This window comes from Lepeophtheirus salmonis, chromosome 4, assembly GCF_016086655.4.
Source record: "Lepeophtheirus salmonis chromosome 4, UVic_Lsal_1.4, whole genome shotgun sequence".
NCBI lineage: Eukaryota > Metazoa > Arthropoda > Copepoda > Siphonostomatoida > Caligidae > Lepeophtheirus > Lepeophtheirus salmonis.
Window position 1 is genome coordinate 27,458,961 of NC_052134.2, and position 25,913 is coordinate 27,484,873.

General features: G+C 27.9%; 1 protein-coding gene across 4 annotated transcripts in view; it reads right to left on the minus strand.

Moving 5' to 3' along the window:
* Window positions 1–25,913, minus strand: part of LOC121116731 (neurotrimin) — a 103,467-nt gene that overhangs the window by 16,621 nt on the left and 60,933 nt on the right. For all 4 annotated transcript variants that reach the window (XM_040711026.2, XM_071887771.1, XM_071887772.1 and 1 more), the window contains exons 3-5: window positions 19,678–19,907; window positions 1,884–2,094; window positions 693–820 (exon numbers count right to left, since the gene is read on the minus strand). In XM_040711026.2, the coding sequence (XP_040566960.1) occupies window positions 693–820; window positions 1,884–2,094; window positions 19,678–19,907 (569 nt within the window). The remainder of the gene's footprint in view (window positions 1–692; window positions 821–1,883; window positions 2,095–19,677; window positions 19,908–25,913) is intronic.

A 25,913-nucleotide genomic window follows, 5' to 3' on the forward strand; every position in this document is an offset into this window, starting at 1 on the left:
AATTCGTATAACTCGGATAACTGAGAGTGGGGAAAAATCGTGAGTTTGCAAAAATAGGTCCATGACTTGAAAATTATGAACTTTTATGTACAGTCTCAGACTAAATAGCCGAACTTTATTCCAAAACCAATATTAAAGAAGTTCTCAATGTTATTATTGATCTTTTGTAAGTCTCTGTGAACTATGACGTATTTTTTTGGACTTAATTTCGGCTGAAAAAATCAATTTACGTGGTGGAGTACCAGAAAAAAAATCTAGAATTCACTATTGTAGACAAATCAAAAGTTACATTTTGCAAAAATAATAAATTATAAAAAGAAGTCTAAACCACCAGCTTACTAACCAATTTTGTTAAAAAATACATTTCTGTCGAAAGCTTATCAATAATTTTTTTATATTTTTGAGTTATATGACCAAACCCTTCTCTTTTTGGGGTTGGCGGACCTGAATGTGTGCTCAAAAAAATTTATTGAGATGTAAACATTCACTAACAAAAAGGATTTCGGCTAAAAAATATAAATGCTTTCTTTACATGAGTAATTATGATTGAGTACTTATGTAGGTATGTGTAATTTGTTGAACCACCTTACCTCCAAAAAGAACCACAAATATTTGTTAAAAAGTAGATTTAAACGTCCTATCTCTATTCAATAGACTAAATACAATAAAAGAAAATTTAAAAGAAAACTTACTTCGTCGTTGTGTCGCCAAAATATATAAGATGGAGGTATTGGGCTTTCTGATATTAGACATGTTAGATTTATAGTACTTCCTAGATTGAAGTAGATATCTGCTCCACCTAATATCGATGTATTTGGAACTGATGGAGAAAAAAATAAAGTTAATTATAGGACATGGGGTAACATAAATGTATATAAAAAAGATCGTTCATGCATATATGGTCCAACAACATCAAAACAAACCGGATGAATATTTTTTTAGGATAAGGAATATATCTCTAAAGGTGAAATAACGGCATGTTTCATTATCTATTATCCAATTTATAATAATATCATGACTGTTACTGTATATTAATTACAATATGGCATGAGCAAACAAACAATATATATTATCCAAAAGGTGATGTTACAGTTTTCAGTTTGAGGGGCAACATAAATATATTTGAAACATATAAATATTCTTCTTAGGCCTCAAATACCGTTTTGAATTTAAATTTACGAATAATAATTATCTCAATATTAGTCAGAAATTTGCGTTATCGCCACTCTCAATTGTTTTGTACACAAACTAAACAATCTACAGTAGTGCTGTCTTTTAACAAAATAATACAGCTTCTAGATTGATGATATTACTAAATATACTTGTTTTTATTATTATCTGTAAATTCAAAAGTGTATTTGAGATGTAAGAAATATAAATATCTTTTATTAATTTATGTATCTAATTAAGTAAACAACGACCATTACCAATTATTTTACAAAAAAGTAACCAACAGAGTTGTTACATACTTTTATATAAAATTTGCAAAATACACTTATAGATTGTAATAATTTCTTCTCATAATTTCAAAAAAACAATATGAAGGTTAAATAAAGTTTCAAAAATCAAATGAAGATTTCAAACTATTGTAACTATTACTTAGTATTTTCAGTAAACACTGAAATTTGAATATAAAACTCATAATTGATCAAAATATGTTCATTAAAATATTAGGTTTTTATAACAAAAAAATAAAATTGCTACAATATTATTTCCTTGATAATTATACCTGATTGTTTTTGTGTTAACGCACAAAAAACAAATATATCGATTTCTTTTCCTTTTTTAATTTACTTCCAGGGGTTAGTTATATGTTAAGGCAACCATATATAAATACATTATACTACATTCTTGTAACAGAAAGGCATAGATCAAATCCTTACCTGCGATTTCTAAATTAACAATATGACTATGAGGAGGTGTCGAGGATATTTGACACTCATATTTCCCTGCGTCTCTCTTTGTAGTGGGTTTGATTTGTAGTAAATAGTCCTCTGAAAGCTCTTTATGTATGGCTTTGAATCTTAGATCTGAAGTGTAGGTGTAGCGTCCGATAGTGAGGAGGTGTGTGTCATCATGGCGTACCCAAGATACCTAGAGAAAACGTACATATAATAATAAACAAGAGTAATTTAATGGGTGTAAAGATTAGAAATTTATTATTGATATAAATATATTTTATGGGATTCTCTTGATCCATTTAATTTAAAAAGACGTTATCAGGGAGGAAAGGAAGTAAGGGGAAAGAGGAGTAAAGAACCCGTATCTCTTAATGAAAATTTCGCTCGATCTATAGCTTGTAAGGCCTTTTTTTATCGTCAACAACTACATAGCAGCATCTAAAAATAATGTGTATCTTAAAAGTACATACATAATAATAGGTTTGGGAAAAAGTAATTTCGTATTTTTCGCTTTACTTCAATACTTTATATGAAGTGTTACAATAATCCATTTTAAGCCAATTATCTCCTGTTCTGTTCCATAACTTGTTTTTAACAAAAAATCAAGTTCATAATGCCCTTCTCCTAAAATCCCTTATCCCTATTATAAAAAAACTCAAACTACCAATTTTCACAGGCTTCTATTAAGGACGAATTTGTACCCTTTAGCGCATTGGCCATAGACAAAAAAAGGTGGTAATCATTTGGGACCGGTTCCAGACTGTAGAAGTCTGTATAAGAACTTCCAATCCGAGATCCCGAAGCTTATTTCACGTTATCACAGATTGATACAGCCTGACGATGTTTTGATGAAAACAAGATTCCTCTACTATTCACCAATCCTGTCTGCTTCTGTTCGATCGCCAGCTTCAAATGGTCAAGTTCTTCTGAGCCGACAACAGAATCAAACATTGGCTATAGGGGAGCAACTCATAGTAGACTATTCTCTGCCGATCCCACCAAACACATAGCATCTAATTCCTGGCAGTCAATCCTAGGTATAAAACTGTCTGGGCCGCTTCGTTGGCTTTCAAACACGATATTTGTCACTTGACATTGATGTGTTTTTACTTGGAAATTTGTCATTTAATCATTAAATATAACAATTTGAGGACGCATTCAGGCGTGTGAGCAAAGAAATCACGCAATTTGAACTTGTTTATTGCTTACGTAGACTTAAATTTGTGTGTAGACACTTTGCTAAAAATATCAATATATTTTATTATGATTCTTGTTGCATGACAATGGCATTAGGATTTTTATTTATAGGGACGGAAAAAGACTAGCCCTGTTTCGACTGCTAAAATTACCATGGAACTTTTTGATGAAATTTTTTTAAATTTTTTTTGATTTGCCTCCATGCTCGCCTTTGATAAAAGCTTATGAGTGCTTAGTAAAGTCAGGTCTAAAAGTGTACCAAATCTAATTAAAAAAGGAACGGACAAAACTTGAGCCAAGCTATATTATTAAGATTTTGCGTCACTTTGAAGCCGGCTGAAGAGCGTTATTATGACCATAGGAGGAAAAATATGACGTGTCTATTAATTAATGCGTGAAATATATTTACTTGTAATAACTAAAGTATTCATTTATCTAAAGTTTGTCATCACTAAATTTACACACGGTACATATAATAAATAAATGTCATTCCAGCTGGTATTTTTTTCTTTATTTCTGTATCTTTAAATTTCTTAACAAATGATGATAAAAGACATAAATAATAAAAACGATTAATAAAGATTTTTTTAATAAATATAAAAAAATTAATTTAAATAAATTGCTTTGCATTTTTAGATTTAATGAGATGCAGTAGTATCCCATTTATTTCTGAAAAGAAATGGTTCTTCTAATAATAGGATTAAGCTTTGAAGTATTAATTTTCAATTAATTTTACAATTAATTTATGTAAAACACGGTATATAATATGATAGTTGTAAAGTACAACAAAGAATTTGAGATTTAGTATTGCATTGATACTGCAAATTTAATTGTTTTAATTTAAAAAAAATGATTTTAATCTTTTTAACCTCTGTAGTCTGACAATAACAAAGCAATCATTCATTTGTTCAGTAATTATTATCAATTAAATTTATAATTTGTGAGGGATTTTGGTTCTTTTTTTGGTAGCTTTGGTTCTTTTATAAAATATATCAAAGTAGTTACTAAAATATAAGATATCTTTTTTATTTACCTCTACATGACATTTAAACACAATAAAGACAAAAATTATATTTTTTAACTTTTTTGATGAAATTTCGCTATTGTGAACTAATATTTGACAGATATGGAAAAGTTAAAATTTAAAAAGCTATTAATTTCCCAGTCATAAAATTACTATCTACATACTTCAATAAAAACTCTATAGATTTAAAGAAACTTCTTTTGGATAACACTATTTTGATTGTTAAGTAAATTCAAAAATGAATTCAAATAATAATTTGTAAATTTTTAAAAGTGTAGAAATAGTTCAAACCTTCCATAAATGAATAAAAAATAGCAGGAGAAATTTAAAACACTCAACTAAAAAATATACTCACATTTGTACATATGTGTGGAATTCTTATATATATAATATTGGTATAAAACTATATCAAGAGTCCGGTTATCTTCAGAGTTACCTTTAATAAATATCTTGGAACCCTTGCTTACTCTATGCGTTTATCAGGAATATTTTTGCGTTTATGTAAAATTTTATATTCTAAATTTTAAAAACAAACAAGCAATGTTTTCTGGTATGTTTTTTTTTATTCTTTGAGGATGACTCATTTATTAGAGACAGTGTGTCTATCAATGGCTGAGCGTTTCATATTACAAACAACCCGTAGTACGCATAATAAATAATTTATTTGAATACAAATGAAGCTTAGCAACGACATGTGTGATTAAAGTTTAACGCCTCATATTATAAAAGAAAAAAAAAAGGAGTGCATATAGTTAAGGCTTGTAAATCCTTAGCATTTATTAGAGTATGATTTTTGTTGTTTTTGTTGGCAACCCAAGTAATATTTTTATTTTATTTTTTAAAGCTGTTATCATTATTCTTTCATACTTGAGTATATAACATCTAAGTATTGAGTAACTGCGCATAAGTGTCCTCAATATAACAGAGATTTAAACTGAATATTTTTCGCATTGGAGTTATATTCTATATTTATCCAATAAATCTGTATTATTATATCAAATTTTGTTTCTTTGTTGAACCCTAATAATTACGGGACAATAGTTTACTTATTATATAGAAAGGGGACCCAAAACTTGAATTAGCATTAAGTTATAATTTTATCTGCATTATTTTTAATTCAGACTTTTCACCAGTAAGAAGTAGCATATGATTAGTGCAATGTTTTAAAGGGATTATATACTGAAATCAGTATTTTTGAATTTATGCAAAAGATAAAAACAAAAATAATATAACTTAGTACATCGTTGTATGAGTAGTACCATACAGTCTGCAATAAAATACCAATATTAAAATTTCTTCAACTAAACAAGCAAAGCGAATGACAAAAGACATTGTCGACCCTGCGCTATTTTTTTTTGTATAATAAATTTAGCAAAAAATAATAATAAAATATGAAATAAGTTAGGGAATTTTGTATTTAAATATAAACTTTTGGCATAGAAAAGTTAAATTGTATATTTGCATATACTTATTTCCGTTTTTAGCCAATATGTACTCAAAGATTTTAAACTTAATCTGATATTTATGTTTTGCATGTTCAATAGGGTGTTTCGATAGAAGGGGCAGAATATAAAAGAGAAATAAAGTTATGTCCTCATTCATGCAACTATTTCATTGGCATAGAAATAAGTCGAAACAAATTTCCCTTTGAATGAAAACTATTTAGGAAGCCATATCTATCCATTTTTTGTTTTTCTTTGAATTAATTTTCATTCAGAAGTTTTAACTTTTTGAAGAGGTCATAAAATATATGTTTTTCCCGAAATAAATAAAGTTACAATAACTTGATTTTCACAAATTGCACTAATTAAAAATTCTTACAGAAATTTCAGGACTCTAGTATGTTCATTTATAGAGTTTTTAGTGTTCAAAAATTTTTTACGAATTTAAAATCGTAAAAATTAATTGAAAAAATCATTTTTGTAAATTAGAAATTTAAATCAATTTAACTAACTTTCATTTATCACTCTAATAAAAATTTAATAAAATATTATGTCAAATCATCTTTTGCAAAATTTGTTTTCGATGGCAAACCATGTTCCTGTCTACTTCAAAGTATGATAGCAACTTTCTGTATTTTCAAAAAACTTTAAAATCTTTTTTCTAGGTCGAAACAACTCCTTCATCCCTACTATTTCTACAGCTTGTTTGACACGCATTATTAAAAAGAGTACATTTTACCGCACCATGAATAACTGGCATTAATATATTTTATTAATGAAGTTCATCTAGCCAAAGCCTATGCTTCTTAATAGGACAAACCACTCGGAATAAGAATACATAAAGAAAATATTTTTATGGGGGTTTCTTAACTTTTTTGAACTTTATATATGTTCTTTTTCATATTACTTTTTATTAATTTGACAATATAACAGCAATTATAATTTTTTTAATGCCTTATCATTATTCATAAAAATATATACCAAACATAAAATTATTCCTTTCAATTACAGCCTAACCGTCATATTTATATTAATAAAAACAATTGTCACAAACGATAGCTAAACATTTGCAAATATCCAGATAATCAAAATAAGAAGGTATTTCTGATAATTATTTTCTATTATCAAAAAATACACTTTTAATTGAAAACCATATACAGTTAAAAACTAAGTTTAAAAAATCATGAAAATAATAATAAAAGATCCAACAGACGTGCTTCCTTTCATTCTTTACTTTTCCTGAATCTATCTATTATGGTTTTTAGTTTATGATAATATACTAACCGACCAACAAGGAAAATATGGAACCAAATCTGAGCTGAAGGTTCTTTCTCAGAAATTATCAATAGCAGTACAAAAAGAAATAATGGGATATGTTTCATCTTTTGTTCCAAAATGGTTTAATTTCTCTGTAATCTCTTTTTTTTTTTAGAGAGGAGTGATAATTTTGTGGTAAGAGGAACTTGAGAATGGTTGAGAAAAAAACATATATTTTACTTTGTCTTTATAAAAAAAAAACCTAGCTACATATGCTATGTATCTAATGTGTTTTATCCTTCTCCTGTAAATTTTCTTTGAAAGGGGTCCTTGGAATTTTTTTTCAAAAATTAAAGTATCCCAGAAAATTTTACGATGCCGTTTTTAAATTATAATTAATTAAGTGACATTTAATTCAATATCTTTTAAGGAAATAATAAATTTTGAGCTATACTTTTCTCTATAATCTTAATTCTCATTTTATCATAATCAATAATAGCACTCAAGTTATTTTTAGACCCTTCGGGTCCCACTTTTATAAATTATGTAACCCGCAATAAAAAAAACTTTAATAGTAACTGAGGAAAGATTTCATTTTTGATGGAGCTGGGGGCTATAAATTTGTCAAATACACAACCCAACCCGTTGGATAAAAGTTAACTTAGTATACATATATAATTATAGTAATTATATGAACTTTATATTATGGAGTGATTAAATGTGTAATATCCCACGAAAAAAATATTTCCCAAAAATTATTTTCGTGGGCGTAAAATCCAAAGAAGTTATGGAAAATAAACCCTTAACTAAGTATGACTGGCATTGAATTACATAGAATAAATAAAGATGTTTAGAATGTACAAATATCAGGATAATGTAAAAGTAATAGGATTCTTTGGAAAAAAATAGTGTTTATTTGTTCAACTTAAATAAATTAAAAGTATATCAAAGAATAAAAAGTGAGCTGAAGATCAAAAGAATTGTTGAACTATGTATCTACAAGTCTTGCCTTTCCTTGTAAATAACTTACATTTTTTACAAATTCAAAGATCAATAAGACAACATTAAGTAAACCTACTTTGTATTTATATTCATATATAAATACACATTAAGCTACTTTATAAAATAATTAAATTGTCAATGTTTGGGGACAAAAATTTTGCCCTTTTTCATTTTTTTAATGTAAAATGAAGTCTTCCATTATACATAAAGGAACAAAAATCAATGTGCTTTATGTGCGGTACATTGATATTTCATTTGTATTTTTTTACTATAAATAATTGTTTTAATTATTATGTTGCTTTTAATTTGTTGACATATTTTCTATTTATATAAATTTATTTGTATTTAATTTGATTGACTTTTTTTTGTATAAACTTTATTATTTTTTACAAATTTTGACAATTCAATAGATTTACTGAAATTCTAAACATTGAAACTTTATATTCCTTCAGTTTTTACCAATAAGAACAATTTTACCCTATATTCTTCAAACATTTAAAAAAATATACTTTCAATACCTATTTTATCAAACATCTTTCTTTTTGTGTATATAATTGGGGGAAAAAAATAATATAAATGAAAAATAATATATTTCACATATCAAACATTTTAAAATTTTGAATCGATGTACTGTACATTGTTCAACTTTCCATTCTTGAAATGGTACAATTTATAATTAATTCTAAAATTCATTATAGTCTCGATGGTGATATGTATGAGGCAATATAACAGATTGTTAGAAATTGGATAGCACGTCGTGCTGTAGAAGAAGTAGTTGTTGTTCATTTATTCAAACAAATGCAATATGATGACATTTCCAAAAATATACAATAAGTAATAATGAATTGATGTCTTATATTTGATTGATTGTATTCGTAGGATTTTTAATATTTATGTATATATTATTTTATTTATATATTGTAATTTGTTTATGCAGATTGTACAAGTTTCAATAATAAAATGTAATGAATAATAATAAAAAAAAAATACAGTTGTCATGGTGGTGAGAATGGTGTTATAAATTAAAATTCTTTGGATGATAATTATATTAATGTGTATTTGTTGACTTTTTAATGAAATGACTAATTTATGAGTATTTTATGGCACATTAAAAAGTTCAGATGCCCACAAGTCAATATACTAGGCACGGCTACATCATTACCTTTTTTCAAAAAACAAATTAACAAGTTTTATTAATTTAGATTGGATAATGTTTTTTCAATAAAGATAGTACACATATTATGTATATATTACAGTTTTGAAGATCATTTGAGATAGGTGATATTCCCCATTGTCCATGATTATTTTTATTAAGAAAAAGATGCAAAATTTTAATGTAAACATATCTATTTTTTATATAAATGTGGAAGATTAGGTAATTAATTATTGATAATTTTGCAAAGTTCTTAAAATTTTTGATTTGTCCGGAATAAATCCAGTTCCAATTACCTGATTTGAATAAACTGCAGCAGTTTTAAATTCTTGAATTATACTGAATTTATTGTTATTCCTCTCTAACACCATTATATATAGACTGTGGAGTCATTTGCATTTAAATAATTTCAAAAATTCCAAATAATGAAAATGAATTGAAAAAATTTTGTTTTTTTTGTTTTTTTGTAAATTAGAAATTTAAATAATTAATTGGGTTTCATAAAGTATAAAAACTTAGAAGCTATATAACAATATGTTAAGCTTTTATTTTTGGCACTATTTACATTTGACGGCAAAGATGATGATAGCGACTGACTGTATTTTTAAGAAAACTTTAGAATCTCATCTCTAGAACGAAACAATGCCCCCACCGTTACTACTTCTACAGCTTGATTACAGCGCATTATAAAAAAGAAAATTATATTGCTGCACCCTATATAATAAATTAGTAACTTCTATACCTCAAAATGAAATAATAAGATATATATGAACTTATACTTGGGTATTAAGCTAAACATTACAAGCCATACAAATTGTAGCTTTAACAATCTAATTATACAAGTTTCAACTTGTATACAGCATGGATTACATTATTTAAGAGTGCCAGTAAATTTTGGATTCATATTTCAATGAAAGTCCGTATCTTATTACATATTTATGTTTTATATTGTGTCAAAACACAATATCTGTGTACATTGTAATATTTCTTCATTAATTGAAGAATAAATCAATACCTAGATAGATTGATTTCACTCTAATACATATATTGATTGAAGCTCCGTCTCCTTTTTGATTTACAAACTCTACTAACACCCTTTCGATATTAGATGTGATAAATACTATAATTATTCTGGTTTTTATTATATATATGATTCGTATAGAGAATGAATTTTTAAATATCTGGAGCGAGACCAGTTCTACAATGCAACATCATGGTTGGGCTTAATAATTTTTAAGGAAATAATTAAGTGGCTAAAATAAATAATTTTTTTTTTTCAATAAATAATGGTTAATCTTATCATAAATGTCTTATTTAATTATCAAATTTTGATGATTTCGTGTAGATACACGTTATACCACGTGAATAATAAATATAAGTGGATCAATGATGTATAGAAGAGTATAATCAGCCGAAGAGACTGACTACTTCGTTTAAAAAAAATGTTATTAAACCTACACATGATATTGCATTATAGATTTCGTGTCACTCCAGATATTTATACAACTCATGCGTGAATATATATTAACCAGGTAAACAAAAGTGTCATAAACATCAAGAACCATGTACTATTAGTAGAATAATTATTTACAATATAAGGAACACTCAAGTCTCTATAAAATATGTCCTCCCGTTATCTAAAATCTCTATAAAAAATGTAGGTAACCTAATATGAACCAGGTAGTTCTGACAATTAGAAGAATCTTTGAAATTAGACAAGTTTAGTATTATTGACACTTTTTATTTAGAAACATATAAACATGTTTAGTCCTATATTAATCCTCAATTTAACTTCAAATCGCTCCATTATTCTAGGACATATTTTATAAATCTTTAGACACACTCATAGGTATATGAGTACTCACACAGTATGTACAATTGCTTAAGTTTTATAGAAATAAGCCATTGCATATGCTTATATTATTAAGAATAATTGCATTACTTTAGTAGTAATTTTTTTTAACATCTCAAATAGGAAATACTACGGCGGAAACTGAAATATTGATATTTCTCAAAATACATTTTAATGCTCAACTCCAGCAAATAGCTTTTGAAGGGTAATTTACGGGTATCTACAAGATAGTTTTAAAACACTGAGCAAATATTTAATCTATATTATGACGTTCCAATGCAATGTAAAAAACTAATTACTGTAGTTAATATTTTTTAAAGAAACCTAAATAGTATTTTAATTTAAAAAAAGGTGATAGGTATCAGGCCAATATTTTACCAATTACTATGCTGTAAAAACAAGCTAATTTATAGTTATAACATTATTCTGTCTTTTATTTGTATATACCTCCCTATATGCTAACATAATATGGTTTTGTAGCCTTGTAAACTTTAAATATTTATGCAAACCAAAGATTGTTAACTTCCAGTATGATGATATCCAGTGAAAATGCTCTTTATACAGCGCATGAACTTGTTGGTTGGCCATTAGAGTGTGTCTTACGAAACCAATTTTTACTAATCCAAAATCCGTTTCTACCAAGAGTTGAGGTTTACTATGGGTGAGAATGTCCTGCAATATTTTTTTCCTTTAGCAAAAATTCGAAGGGCTACTTCCGGTCAACACTTCCAGTTAATTATAAAACTTCTCCAAGAATGATGTTCCATCTACAATAATTTTTTTTTTGTAATGTACTACGAGTGTAAAAAACATTTTTTATAAAAAAATCGCTTTGTTAGTTAAAAAACGAGGGTTTTCACTACACTTGTGGACCTTCTCAAAGAAATATAGTGTAGAGTAATATAAAGCGCGTTGCAATTCTTCGTCCTTCGTTTTACTTTTTTTCAAAAAATAATAGTAAACTAAATTATGTACAATACACATATAAGGACATTTCTAATATAAGTTATATACCAATTCTATGCTTTTAAAAAATAACAAAAATATATAAGATTATATTATTTTTGATGTTTATAAAAATATCGAAAAAGGATTGCAAGAGTAACATTGATAATTAGTTATCATTATCTAAAGCTATAAAATCTAACTTTTGAAAGTTTTTTGATATTTTTGATCTTGAATTATATATTGTTAATAATCTATGATGTCTAGTTCTTTCAGGCGGTATTAGTTTAGCTTCTTTAGTAGTTGATACGACACATCTTTCCACATTTTGGGAATGGCACGGGATGTCTGGTAAATCCAAAAGTTATCCTTCAATGCACTTCAAAAATTCTTCTTTTTTAATGTCAAAAGTTAAAGGAAGTTCCGTTAAAAAACTATTTAGATTCGATGATAAATCAACAAACTCCAAATAACTTTTTGCATTGAAGTTTAAGTAATCAGTTTGGCGAATATATTGCCTAACTGATCCAGTTTTTCTTTTTTCTCTGTCTTTCATGATTATATTGACTGCTGTCCTTCTGGTATTTTTGTCCGAGTCAAATAAAGCGCCTAAATGTATAGCTTCTGGGTGTACACCGAATGAATTAACTTTGAATGAATTTGCAACCACATTTCGTTCCTCTTTTGTAAGATGCTGACGTCCTTGATGTAATACAAAGAAATAGTGCTGAGAAGCATATCTAACATGATCATTCTTTTTAATGTTTACAAATGTTAGTCCATAAATATTAAGAATGATCACTACCATTCTTTTAAGCTCTTATGATGGATTTCTGGTTTGGATATAGAATCTCAGAAGAGTGGATGCTGTAGTAATCTATCTAGCATTGTGGACAGTTCCTGGATGTTTTTAGGAAAGGCATTGTGATAGAATGTGGTCCATTTGGAACATGTGTGCAAATTTCTAAAAAGTAATTTTGATCCAGACTAAGTTTGTTTTTAAAAGAATCATTGACGTTTAGAACGCATCCTTTGATGCCTTCATATTTCATTGGATCAGTTAGGCATGAAAAGTTTGACATAAACATTCCTAATTCTCCTCTAAATGTGTTGGGTCCGGTAGATCTTCCATGATAAAATTCAAATAGTTTTTTGAAGGGTAATTCATTAAAATGGAGCATGCAAATAATCCATTGTAAAAGAGTGCCTAATTTTTGATGATGCCACCTTTGTGCCCTGTATTTAATGTAGTTCCATCGCACCCGATGGCTCTGATAGAATGAAAACTGCCAGATTCAGAAATTGAAGAAAATAATTATCTTGCAATGTGTTCTGCTTTTCCAGAAATAGGGAAAAATGGGTGATATATTTACCTTCTGGTTCTACAATTACTGTGATCTGCTCCTCAATATTTCAGGTCTTTCAGACCCGGGCAAAGTTTTTTTAAGATCTCAGCGACCATCAAACTTGTTGCAAATGAATTCTTTGTTATCTTCAGCAATTTGACTAATATGATATAGATCTTTCTTTACTTGTCTAACCTCTTTTGATGTTGAAAGTAAATTTTGGGGAGTAGCTTGCTTCAGATCTCTTAATAATGTATTTCCATATGCTGCAGCAGAACGAACTGAAAGACCATACCTCATAAGAGTTTTGCTAGATTCCTGGAGTTCAGTATTGTTTTTTTGTACTGCTGGTTGGCATACTTGATTATTTGGCGTGTCATAATAATCCAAATTGCTTCTATAATCACCAAAAATGTAATTTTGTTGTTTAGATTCTTCTTTTTCTTTGTCCAAAGTAGTTATTCTTTCTGTTTCTCTTTCTGTTCGTTTTACCATTGAATCTTTTCTTTCTTGCCTTTGAGCAAATTTTGTATAATTATCTCCGTAGGACTGACTTGCTGCCTTGAAGTGATCATGAGTTTAAAAAAAAGTTTTGATCCATGTAGAAATGAAATTCATTCCGAGGTATTTTTTTGAAGGAGTCACATGTGCAATTTTTCACTTTAGAATAACTAGTTTTTTTATTCTTATAGCAAGATCATAAAGCAATATCAAAAAGTTCTGGCGTCTTTTTCAAAAACTCACCAACAAGTTCATCACTAGATCGGTCTTGTACATTCATCTTCTTTACTTGGTCCTTGATGAGAACCAAGAATTTGTCAATTTTTTGCTTGAGGTACTTGATGTCGTAGGGAGGGATGCTAACCATCTCCCAAATACTTTTAACATTCATTGACATTGTTATTTTTTTTGAAAGTCTTACTCCATTGGGATATTTATTTTTAAGGTAGATGTAATATCTCATTAAGTCTAGCTTACTTGGCAGAGCATTTAAGGGGAAATCGCGGGAATATCCAAATAAAAAGTGCTCCTGAGTGCTCCTTGTTCCTGAAGCCATGATAAGTGCAAATAAATGATAGTTGTTTGAAGTTCGATAACTTATAGAATGAAGAAATTAATTTTATAAACTAAAGGATATAATCATAGCTACCCAATGCTTAGTTATGTTCTTTGTTGTTCGAAGTACTCAGTAATTAATAATGGCACTGGTAAGACTAAACAACCCTACAGGCAATACTGTTACTTTCTTTAAAAGTAAAATTGCAAAGATTTTATAGGCAATAAACATTTTACATCAAATCCATTTCGGGTGTGTAAGAAACGCAAATTCTGTTGTGCCTTGACCAATGTCAAGGTCTCAACTACATACTCAATTTGATATTTCTTAAAAAAGCCAATAGTTTCTAAATTTTCACAAATCAAACTCCCAAATACCAAACTTTGTCGTATTTGTATTCATTTTTTTGCTATATAAAAATATTTTTATTTACTATGAAGAAGTATAAAATTTATATTACAAATGTTCATATATGTGTATTGTACATAATTCAGTTTACTATAACTTGTTGAAAAAAAAAATAAACGAAGGAAGAAAAATTGCAACTTATAATACTCTACACTATATTTCTTTGATAAAGTCCACAAGTCTAGTAAAAAATCTTGTTTTTAATTAACAAAGCGATTTTTTTATATAATAAAAAATGTTTTTTACACTCATATTACATTACTAAAAAAAATATTGTGCATCTAACATCATTTTTGAAGAAGTTTTAGAACTAACCGGAAGTAGCCCTTCGAATTTTTACTGCAGGAAAAAATAATTGCAGGACATTCTTACCCATACTAAACCTCAACTCATGGGGGAAACGGATTTTGGATTAGTAAAATTTGGTTTTGCAAGACAAACTCTATTGGCCATTGCAAGGCGGGTGGTTTTTTTTTCAAAATGTCCTTCTAATATCATATTTTTTTCGACTAGGGTACCAACTTTTTTAGCTGACATCACTTTTTTTCGACTGTAATATGAAAAAATAAGTTTTTGACCTTCCATAATTTTTTCCGAGTAATATTTATTGTATGACAAATTTTTTAATTTTAGCTTTAGAATGGCCCTTTTAAAAAAGATAAGTGTTAAAGCCGTGGCTGAACCCCTGGTGTTGAATGAAATTCAAATTAAGTACCACTACACTATAACAATACGTAAAATTTTATCTCAGAGATAATTGGCAAAGAATTATCCAATATCTGTTTTAAAAGTTATATTGTTGAAACTCTCACTTTTCCGTTGTTTGTTATTTTAGAAGAAAAGGAGGTTATTTCTGTTTAAACAATTGTTCAAAGTAAAATAGACATTTATGTATTGTACAGAGCAATGAAAATAGCAAGGAAAAGTAGGGTAAGTTCAGAAAATATATAGATTTTCAAAGAAAATAATAAATGATTAATAGCTTTGTAACAAACAAGAATAGGAAGAGGGAATATTCTATGTATATATTTATGTAGATGTACACACATATATACACATGCCTGTTATTCCATTCTCTTCGCTATGTGCTTTGGATATATTATATGTATACACACATATCCATATATAATGAATTGCTACAAATAAAAGGAAGAACTTCAATCATTTCAAAATGAGGCTAAGAGGCTCTACTCAAACCAACCATGCTAGAGTTTTTTAACCCATAAAGTAATATGTTTATTGGAATGAAAGCCGTTTATTTTAAATTTCTGAGCTCATTTGGAATTATGAGCTTCATTTGCAAAACAATGTACATACATATATTGCTAATTTTGTTCCTTCTCAAAGATATATGATTATATTGCTGTGAATTAATACGTCGAAATGCGCCAGTAAATTAGGATAATGTACCATTATAATAGTTAAATAAAGAAAGGATAAAAAGTCTGCAAAATACATATCATATAAGATCGTCTCAACTGAATGCACAATGGTTTTTTGTTTCTAAAAAAAAAACTCTTTATGAAAAATATCTTTATTTTCTTGATGTTTTTTCTTATATTAGTTTAATATAATTAGGGACGTCAAAAACTATTTTTTCCTCTTTTTAAGGAATGCCGGTCACATAAACTCATTTAAACTACAACTCCTTTTTTCGGTAAGTTATCAATTTGTATACTCTTGGTACTATATTAGACTCTGTCCAAATGGAAACTTTTTCTGTAGAAAACGCAAAATATTAGCTTGATAAAATCAATATTTGTTAAATATAGCTACAAGACCAGTAGAAACTGACATCCCTGTTTATGTATAAAATAACTTGGACAATATACCTGTACAAGTTGTAATTTTACAAATTAAGAGGTGGAATTAATTTTTATTCGCCTAATGTGCTCATTTTCCCTAAAATAAGTAATAATTATAAGATTCTCATCAGATGCATCACCATTAATAATTGGTTCGGATAAAGCAGACTTCTTGCTTGTGTGGGATCAAAATTTTTAGAATCTGAATAAAAGCATATAGGTCGTTTTATAACAGGGGCAAGTGTCTTATAAATTGATTTATTGGGTTATTTTATGCAGCTTATATATATCTAATATTATTACTGTTGATATATTTGTAAGTAAAAAATAGTGCGAGGAAAAGCAGAAGCAAGACATATGATACTACTGAATTAAGACACTTATAAATATCAACTTATTGCTACATGATTTTTGGTGGAGAAAGTAGATTACTTTTAAAAACAAGACAACCTTATACATTTAAAATAGTATTAGTGCAGGGGAAATATTGTAATTATACTTGAATTTATATAAATATATTTAATTTTGCATTTTAAACAATTTACACCAAAGATAAGCGAGAAAGCTTACTTCAAAGAGACAAATAAACACTAAGAATGAAAGAACCAAAAGAAAAAAAAGAGCACACTTTACAATCATTTTTCTTTTTCGAAGCAGTTAACATAGTTTTTCATTACAAAGATGGCAATTCTAACTATAATATAAGTTCAGGAGGTAGAAACTGCGCTCCGATTGTCACATGTAGCCTCGCAAAAGATGGAGCCATAGTGGACAACGCCCTCTAAAAAAGTTATTATCATGAATTCCATGATCGATAAGTGGATAATGGGTTTTGACTTCAAAAATATTTCCTTAGTCATATATATTAATTTTGACGCTACACAATGCTTAATCGTTGTCATTCCCTTTGTTTCTTAAGGGGAGAGGGGGAGTATGACCCGCCAAAAGCTTATATGAAACGATTAATGTGAAGTTTGAAGTTTTTTGGATGATCGTTTCATTGGTCAGATTAAGTTGCACTGATTAAGTATGAGTAAAGATTATATTATTTCTCCCGAGCACGTTGTCCATTGAGCTAAGTCGTTTTATGTTTCTACTTTTAAATATGAATGACTAAAGCAAATTAATCAATTTTTATTTTATCTCTCAAAATTTTCTTCTCCAAAAATATGCTAAAAACAGTTCAATCTATAAGTCAACTCCTATAGAATTACTTTTCACTTAAGAGTAGAAAATTGTTCACAGTTTTATTATAGCTAATTTGAGCTTAACTAATCAGCATTCAAAGTACTAAAAAGGAACCAGGGCATTAGAGAATCGAGTACTGACAATACAATATACAAATAAATTGTTAATATTTTGGGGAACCTTTGGGAAAATCAATATAATTGTTTTGTTACTTGGTTATTTGTTTACAATATGGACACATGATCTCTTAGCCATTATGTGGTTACTTGTATTTTGTTAGTTTACACATGTCCTTTTAATTTATTTCTTTTTTATTTTAGCTATTAACATACGTCCTAACAATTTTAAACAAATATTGAGAAAGGACAAAATCCCGTAAAAAATTTTTTACTTCATATTTAGCACACATACAGTTCACTATTTTATAATCAAATTTGAGTCAATTATTGGCTTTCTACTCAAATTTCTGGGATAAGTTAAAATATAAAAAAAAATTTGCTTTAGTGTAGAACTTCTATTCGTTTTCAAATAAAACTAAAAAATTTATCATTCTTTAAATGTTACGATCAAATTTGATTATTTTCAATGCTATTTGTAGTGGTGTCTTAAAATAGTTTATAATACTTTTTTTATGCTAAAAGTTGATTTGACGATGTCGAATAATACAAATGTAATTCACACACAATTTTGTCGATAATTTTTATCATTTGTTTTTGTGTTGACATGGTATATATTTAGTATTTTAATCAATATAACTTTAAGGAATCTAACTTTTAACATTACAATTTATTTAATGTCGCCCTTTCACATAAAAAAAATTACCATTCCTATCATGAGGTATAGTCAAACAATTGTCATAAATTTGATTTCATTTTCCAGGTTTCTTACGTAAAAGAAACCCAGCTTCAATGTAGTAAAATATAATTGCATACATTTGCTAAAAGAATCTACCATAAAAAACTTTTTCCTCTATGATAACAGGGCTTAATAAAAGGATAAATCATTTTTCATATATTTTGCGTGTTTTGTAGGGATCAGCTGCCTACTTTGATTTCTACTTTTAACTATATTAAAAAAGTAACATTTGAAAAAGCGAGTAGCAAATTAAAAAATTTATAACACAGTTCATAAATATAATTGGTCAAAACCAAATATTAATTCATTTTTGCCCTAGACCAGTAATTCTTAATCTATTTTAATTAAATTAATTGGGAATTTGGTACGTTTTGGAGAGAAGATTCTGGTATAAAACGATATCCATATAAGAAAATTTCTAAAAAAATGGTGGCAATTGTTTATTACACATATGATATTTTTGTAAATATTTGTCTTGACAAAAAATATTTTACTAACAAAGTTATTGATCAAAAAAATGGCAAAGGATTTTTTTAATTCAGATCCCAAAATTCAACAATGGAGATTAAAAAAATGTCGAAATAAAAACATGTTATGCATAAGTAATATGGTATTTAAGTGTCAGCTGGTAAATAATCATATATTCTATCAAATAGAAACAGGGAAGCTAAAAATACATAAAAATGATTAAATGTTAACGCTGTAATTTTTGTTGATGATAAAAGTTTAATAAGAAGAGTTAACTAATGTATGTCTTTGGCAAGCATAAAGTAAGTCTTTTATCTAAAAGTAAAAAAACAACAAATAACTTTAATTTAGTACTTGAGGGAGTCAACTTTATTTTGTACCTTTGGTTGTATATACTAAATACGTACACACAAACAATTATTATTGAAAATATACTACGATGTTAGATATCGGATCCATAAATAAATATTCATCTATTTTCCTATACTTTTGTGAGCTTTCTAATGGAACAAAAAAGTTCTTTTACGTAAGATTAAAAAAATTCAATGTAAAGAGTTTTCAAACATTAATTGACTTCTACATATCATATAAAATTTCTTATTCAGCAAATTTCTCGATCCCCCCCCCCCACCTTTATTGTTTGATCTTTTATCATAATATCTAAGAAATCAATGTATATATTAGTAGCTACTATTAATACCTAATTTGACTTAATATTGTTAACGAAGGTATACAAAGAAAAAAGCTAAATCATCAATATTAAATGAAAACACTCACCGTTTTATTTCCAAGATTCTTCACACGACAGTTTAATATTGCCGTTTTACCAAGAACGGCTGTTACATCTCCGGAATGTATAAAGTCGAAATAGGGAGTACGATCAGAGTCCAAATGAGGATGTTCTTTTTCATTTAAGGAGTTGGTGTGTACCTTGACAGGTTTTGTATCGTAGAGTTTGTTTAAATCTTCTTGGATGCTAAGGTCATTTGTGTTGGAGTAACTCATCACTAGATAATGGGAATAAAAATGGAGTAGGTTATATTTATCTCAAATTGTATAAAATGCATGCAATTAACAATTTATTTGTAGATACCCGGAATAAATTAAATTATGACACATTTTTGTCCTTATCTTGTAATTATTTATTACCAGACAAAACTATAATTAACAATATCTCACAAAAAACATAAATTCCTATATTACTTAAAAGGAATACCTTTGACCTCAATGACATACTTCAACCAGCCTTTGAAGTGACCAAAAAGATCAGGTGAGGAAAAGAATATTCATTCAAAAATTTATGGGTGATTTTAACAATAGGGACAAAGCAAGGACAGGTCCTCTATATAATGGAGTTTTACTCAATGCACAGTTAAATAAAAATTTGTCATAATTAAATTTACACCCAGGGCTTAAGAGATGGAGTGAACCCATATTTCAAATAGGTAAATATGTTATAGGAATGTTTCATTACTTCAGTTTAATATTTACTAAACATAAATTTTATTAGTCAAAGCTCTTTGTAGACTTTATTAAACCTATTATTACAATTTTATAACGAAGCAGAGGCAGACATAAACACACTTATATATGTACGTATAAACATGGAGATTGTAAACGTTTATTGACTCAATAAATATGAAATCAAAGTTGTAATTTTAATGAACAAAATAAAACAAATCATGACAATATGCCAGACAAAAAAAATTTAAGCATTCAGAGTTAGGGGTATTTATTTAAAACTATATAGGACTGTCGGATTGCATGTAAATCTTCGCCGATATATGCAATAAGTAACAAATTTTTTCCATATAATACTTTTGTCTACTGAGCATTCATTCAATCAATCACGTCTAGACGTTACTTCATTAAGTATCTAATAAAATTAATAGAATTAACAACTAATCAAAATGACAAAACAAACTCATATTCTAATTTATATCATAAGTAAATAGTACACGTATAACTAAATCAAATCTATTATTTTTTTATCCAAAATTTTACGATTTAAGTTATATAAATATTAATTCATAACATATATATTGATTAAGAAAATGTTATTTAATGTGAAGCTGAGCCTTTGCATAGAGTTGTAAATCCCAATCATTTTTTTTATTGTGTCTCTTTTTTGTACTTCGCAATCTAACCATCAGCTGTTATCATTCTTACTTAATTTATGAGGACTATAATTTAACAACGAATGCGTGTGCCTATGAAAGATGGTGAGTAACCTTGATGACTTTTAGAAAAGTACTATGTGTAAGTTCTTATTGCACTATAAGTAGAAATTAGAACCGACGTAATAGTAATTCCACTCAATGTCTTTTTTTATTCCATGCCTTTCTCGTTTTAGCTGTTTTAGCTAATCTAATGTAGCGCCATGAGACCTGACCTCCTCTCCTTCTAAAAAAATATTGAGTTTGACATTGTTATTTTTTTAAATTTTTCCATGAACCTACCCATACATACCTATCCTATATAGACTCTACCTATCCTCATTGATGGCAAAGGAATATTGCATAAATGGAACCTGTATTCTTTTTATCTTTCTTATATATTTAACCAGTTAAAACAACTTACATTGAAATGTCTTATGTGTACTCTTAGAGTACACTCGTCACTATTCAAAATATTTTGTGTAAATTTGATACCTTTCCATTAACCACTGCTGGTTCGCAGTAATACCCATGAGATCCAAGCCGTTCCCCGTCCTTTTAAAATAATTATACCCACATTCATTACTGCTATTTAAGCAGCAGAACACGAAAAAGAACATTAAAACTTTTAACCAGTACAGGTGTGGCCTTTAAATACTTTTTTTAAATCAAGTGTAAAGAGTATAACTACGATTCAGTACCACATTTGGATATGAAAGAACTTTATAGATGAAAATCAAAGAAATAATAAATTGATACAAACATTTTAGTATTTGAAAATTGAATTATTTATTACTTTATCTTGATTACAATTAATAAAAATGTAAATAATCCCCAAAAATCGAACTATATGAAGGACTTTAAATAGAAACTAATATATTTTTCATATTTTAATTCAGTGCTCTGAATTGAAGATAAAGAATATACCTTATATTTCAATTTATACAAAAGGTCGATTTGATTGATTTTTGGTTAATTAAGTTTAATATATTTATGAAGAAATTAAATAAAAATAAGCTTAAAACTCTAAAAGTTGAACTTGTCAAAATCATACCTTCAGATAAGAAAGGGCTAAAAATTACTGCTTGCCTGGAGGTGGAAGAAAACCTCTTCTTCATAATTTTCTGTAACAACATAGGTTAGGTTTTGTTAATATAGATTATAACAATATTTGTGGAAAAAAGATGAGTTGCTTATAAGTTTATAACTATCAAATAATTTGAATATGAAGAAAATATCAACTTGTTTTAATCCCCTGTCATCCAAATTATTTGTTACATATGAGTATATTACTAGTTATATTAATTTTTTGTTAGTTATATACATTTATTATTTTGTAAATAATTCATTTTTCATATGCTGAAATGTTTGTATCTTTTTGTTATTTATTTTAATTCATCTATATTGTTCTTACATATCCAAATATGGCACTGAATCGTAGTTATACTCTAAAAACTTGATTTAACAAAAAAAGGCCTTTAAGACCAAAAGTATGAAGGTAAAAAGTTTTAAAAAGTCACTTTAGTGGACTTAAGCCTGCAATAACAATATCAGATGTGGATTTGTCAAATGGAATTTTTTATGCATTTCATCAGTCTTAATCATTCTTCTCATTCCGGAGATCATTTCGTTATTTGTTATACACGACATGTTAAAATCTTTATATTTTGATGTTATAATTCCATCTTATTGCCAAATGAGAATGATCTCATTTTAATCATTTGTATTTATTTATCCATTAATTTCATACTATTATAATAATAATTTAGTGTTAAAATAGAAAGTTATATGGATTTCCCCTTTTTCAAGTAAATTTTGGACCTTCTTCAGAGTCATTTTTTTCCCCTAAATTTCATGGATACAAGTTTATTTATTGTGAAATTATTCATTTTGGAGTAAAGCAAGACATTTGGTTCAATTTGTCATAGACTGTGTGATAATTATAGTTATTTAGTTTCCATTTATGCAAATATTTGATGTAATTATGTTTTGCTATGAGACATACCCAACATACTCTGAGGAAGGTGAACAAATACTAGAGTATTTTTTATGTTAAATAATTCATTTTTTGGAAAGGGTTATGAAAAAATAAATTGTAGCCCAAAGTCTATAGTTAAAGTTCAAAGTAATAGTAGAATAATGAATAATAATGAACATACGCAAAGTTACGAACAGAGGTTGCACAGTTCATGTTATTTGAAATTTCAAACATTTTTTGACCTTGTACGCGTGCTGTGAAGCAACTACTGAATAATTTAATCTAAATAAGATCTGAAATCATAGGAATAGTATTTATTAACTAGATAAGACGATTAAAAACATTTTAGATACACAAGATGCATCATCGTACCTAGATAAACTTTGCATATATTTACGTTCCTCTAGGGTCGATGGCCAGTAATGGGTTAACCATCACAATTCGTGAGTAATAATTCAATAAACATTAAATCTTTTAAAATTGGAGAACCATGATTGAGAATTATATCTTCATAATAATCCATAATGAGTTATTATCAAATATTTTTATTATTTTTCTACACAAATTAGTCATTCAGCAAGCTGTTAGTCTTACAATCATTATAACATTACTAAAATTTAACTATATTTTTCATTTTAAGTATTCTTACTAACAGTAAGTTAATAAAAGTACCCAGTAGTTGGGCGAAAAAAAAAACATTGAAAGTTCTAAAAATGAAAAATATTGATTTATGTTTGTAGTTGATCAATTTTTGACAGCAATTGGATAACCCTACCCTTGATACATGAGTACCTATAGAATTTTTCATGATTTACTGAATTAAATTTAGAATGTCATTTTCGATATTGTTGCAAGTCTTCTTTTTCTTCTATATAATATTAGTATATTATATAGATGGCTTATGTTGTTGTTATACTAGTCCTTAAGGGGGCTCCCTCTCTAATTTTTCTTTGTTTATTAAATAGACATATATGTAATTATCTACTTGAAAAAGCCCCCTTATCTATTAGAATATTCCAAATAATATCAAAACTTAAGAAATCATTTAAAAAATTTCATAATATTTATATATATATACACAGGGGGATTCAGAAGTTTTGAACCTCATCATTAATGCAATTAATAATTTAACAATAAAAATATCTAAATTTAGTTACTATAAAAGTATATTAGCATATAAATACCAATTAATTTTATGAATGACCTATTCTTTATATCCACCATCATTCGAAACTATTGATAATAGTCTATGTTGAAATGAGTTGTATGGTGTTAGAATCATTTTTTGAGTAGTTCGTCCATGCAGTTTCGATGACATTTCGTAGAGTATTCAAACTTTGATATGACCGGACTTCAATTCTAAATATTTCTTTGCAAAATAATTGGAGGGATTGGTATCTAAACTTGAAGTTGGCCACATTGATTTTTGTTCTAAAATTGAATGTGGTGTCCCAACCCTTCTTGAATTCAGAGTCCGATATGTATAGGAGCCCCATATTGCTAATTAAACTAATAAGGGGTTATTTTCAAACGATGGAAGCACCACAGCTTTTAAAATACTTGTGATGTAATCATCCTGGTTCATACAGAGACCGTCAGGCAAAAAAAAAAAAAAAAACTCGACACTCAGGCCCTGACCATCAGATATCGGCTTTTGGTAGAGCACGTGTGGTTTTACTGTCCAAGGCCAAAACATTGGAGGTGGAGCAGAGTCGAATTTTATGTCCAATGATTTTTTTGTTAAAATCCCTTTTTTTTTCATCGCTAAAAAAAATTCTTAGTCTTAGCGTACAAACTTAAAACAATTATTGACAACGTTCGACTTTCGTCATGCTGGTTCAGGTATTGATGTTTTGAATGTACCTTAATTTATAGGGCATCATTTTCAAATCCTCACAGACAACTCAACGTGATGATGGCGTTCAAATTTCTATTTTATCACCAATTTTGTATATTTGTCTATTTGGATTCCGATAAATCTTTATTCAAAGTTTAGTCCAGGTTTGTGTAGTCCTTGGGCGAGTGGATGTTGGTCAATCCTAGACATATTGGTCTCACAGAGCTCCTTAATTGTATATTTAATTAAATTTAAGCTCTTTTTTAGGATAAAAGTCAATAAATTTGAATGGGCGTTTTTCCATGGTTAAGAAAAACTTCGAATTCATTCCATAAGTTTTGAATGACGACTAAGGGAGTGAAAATTTGTTTGGTTCTATTTTTACCCTGTACTGAGAATGAAATTTCTTTTCAATGTGAACTAATAGGATTTATGATTGACTGATTTGGTGCCAAAATAATTACAATGTAAAGTGAGAGGTTTAAAACTTATGAACAACCGTTTATATTTTCATTTTTTCGATTTTTATATCTACATGAGAAATGTCCATCTCCTTTTTCTTCGTCTTCTTCTTGAATACACATATTCATGCTGAATTAGCTCTTTAGTAGAAACATTTTTATTTCATATTTATGTATATTTTGCTAAAAAATTAAAAAAAAACACACAAGCATGCTCAAATACGACAAAAAAGCAGATAAACATTTCATTTTTACGATTATGGTTATTGGCATATTTTTGAATTTTGAGATTGTTTTTTCCTTCTAGAGGCTACCTCCTTTCTTCCTCATATATTTTCTTTCTTCACATATTGAACATATTTAAGTGCATACATGGATTCTTCTGCTATTTGTGGATATAGAAAATTGATATTTGAGTCTTATTTATGTATAATAAGTGAAATAAACTAGCAAACAGTCATTGAAAAAAGGTAGATCGGTGCAGTGTCGAAGTGGTACGATTTTTACGTGGAAGCTCATATATACATAAATTTAAGCAACTCTACCCCTACACTACCAATTTGGATTTTAGAAAATACATT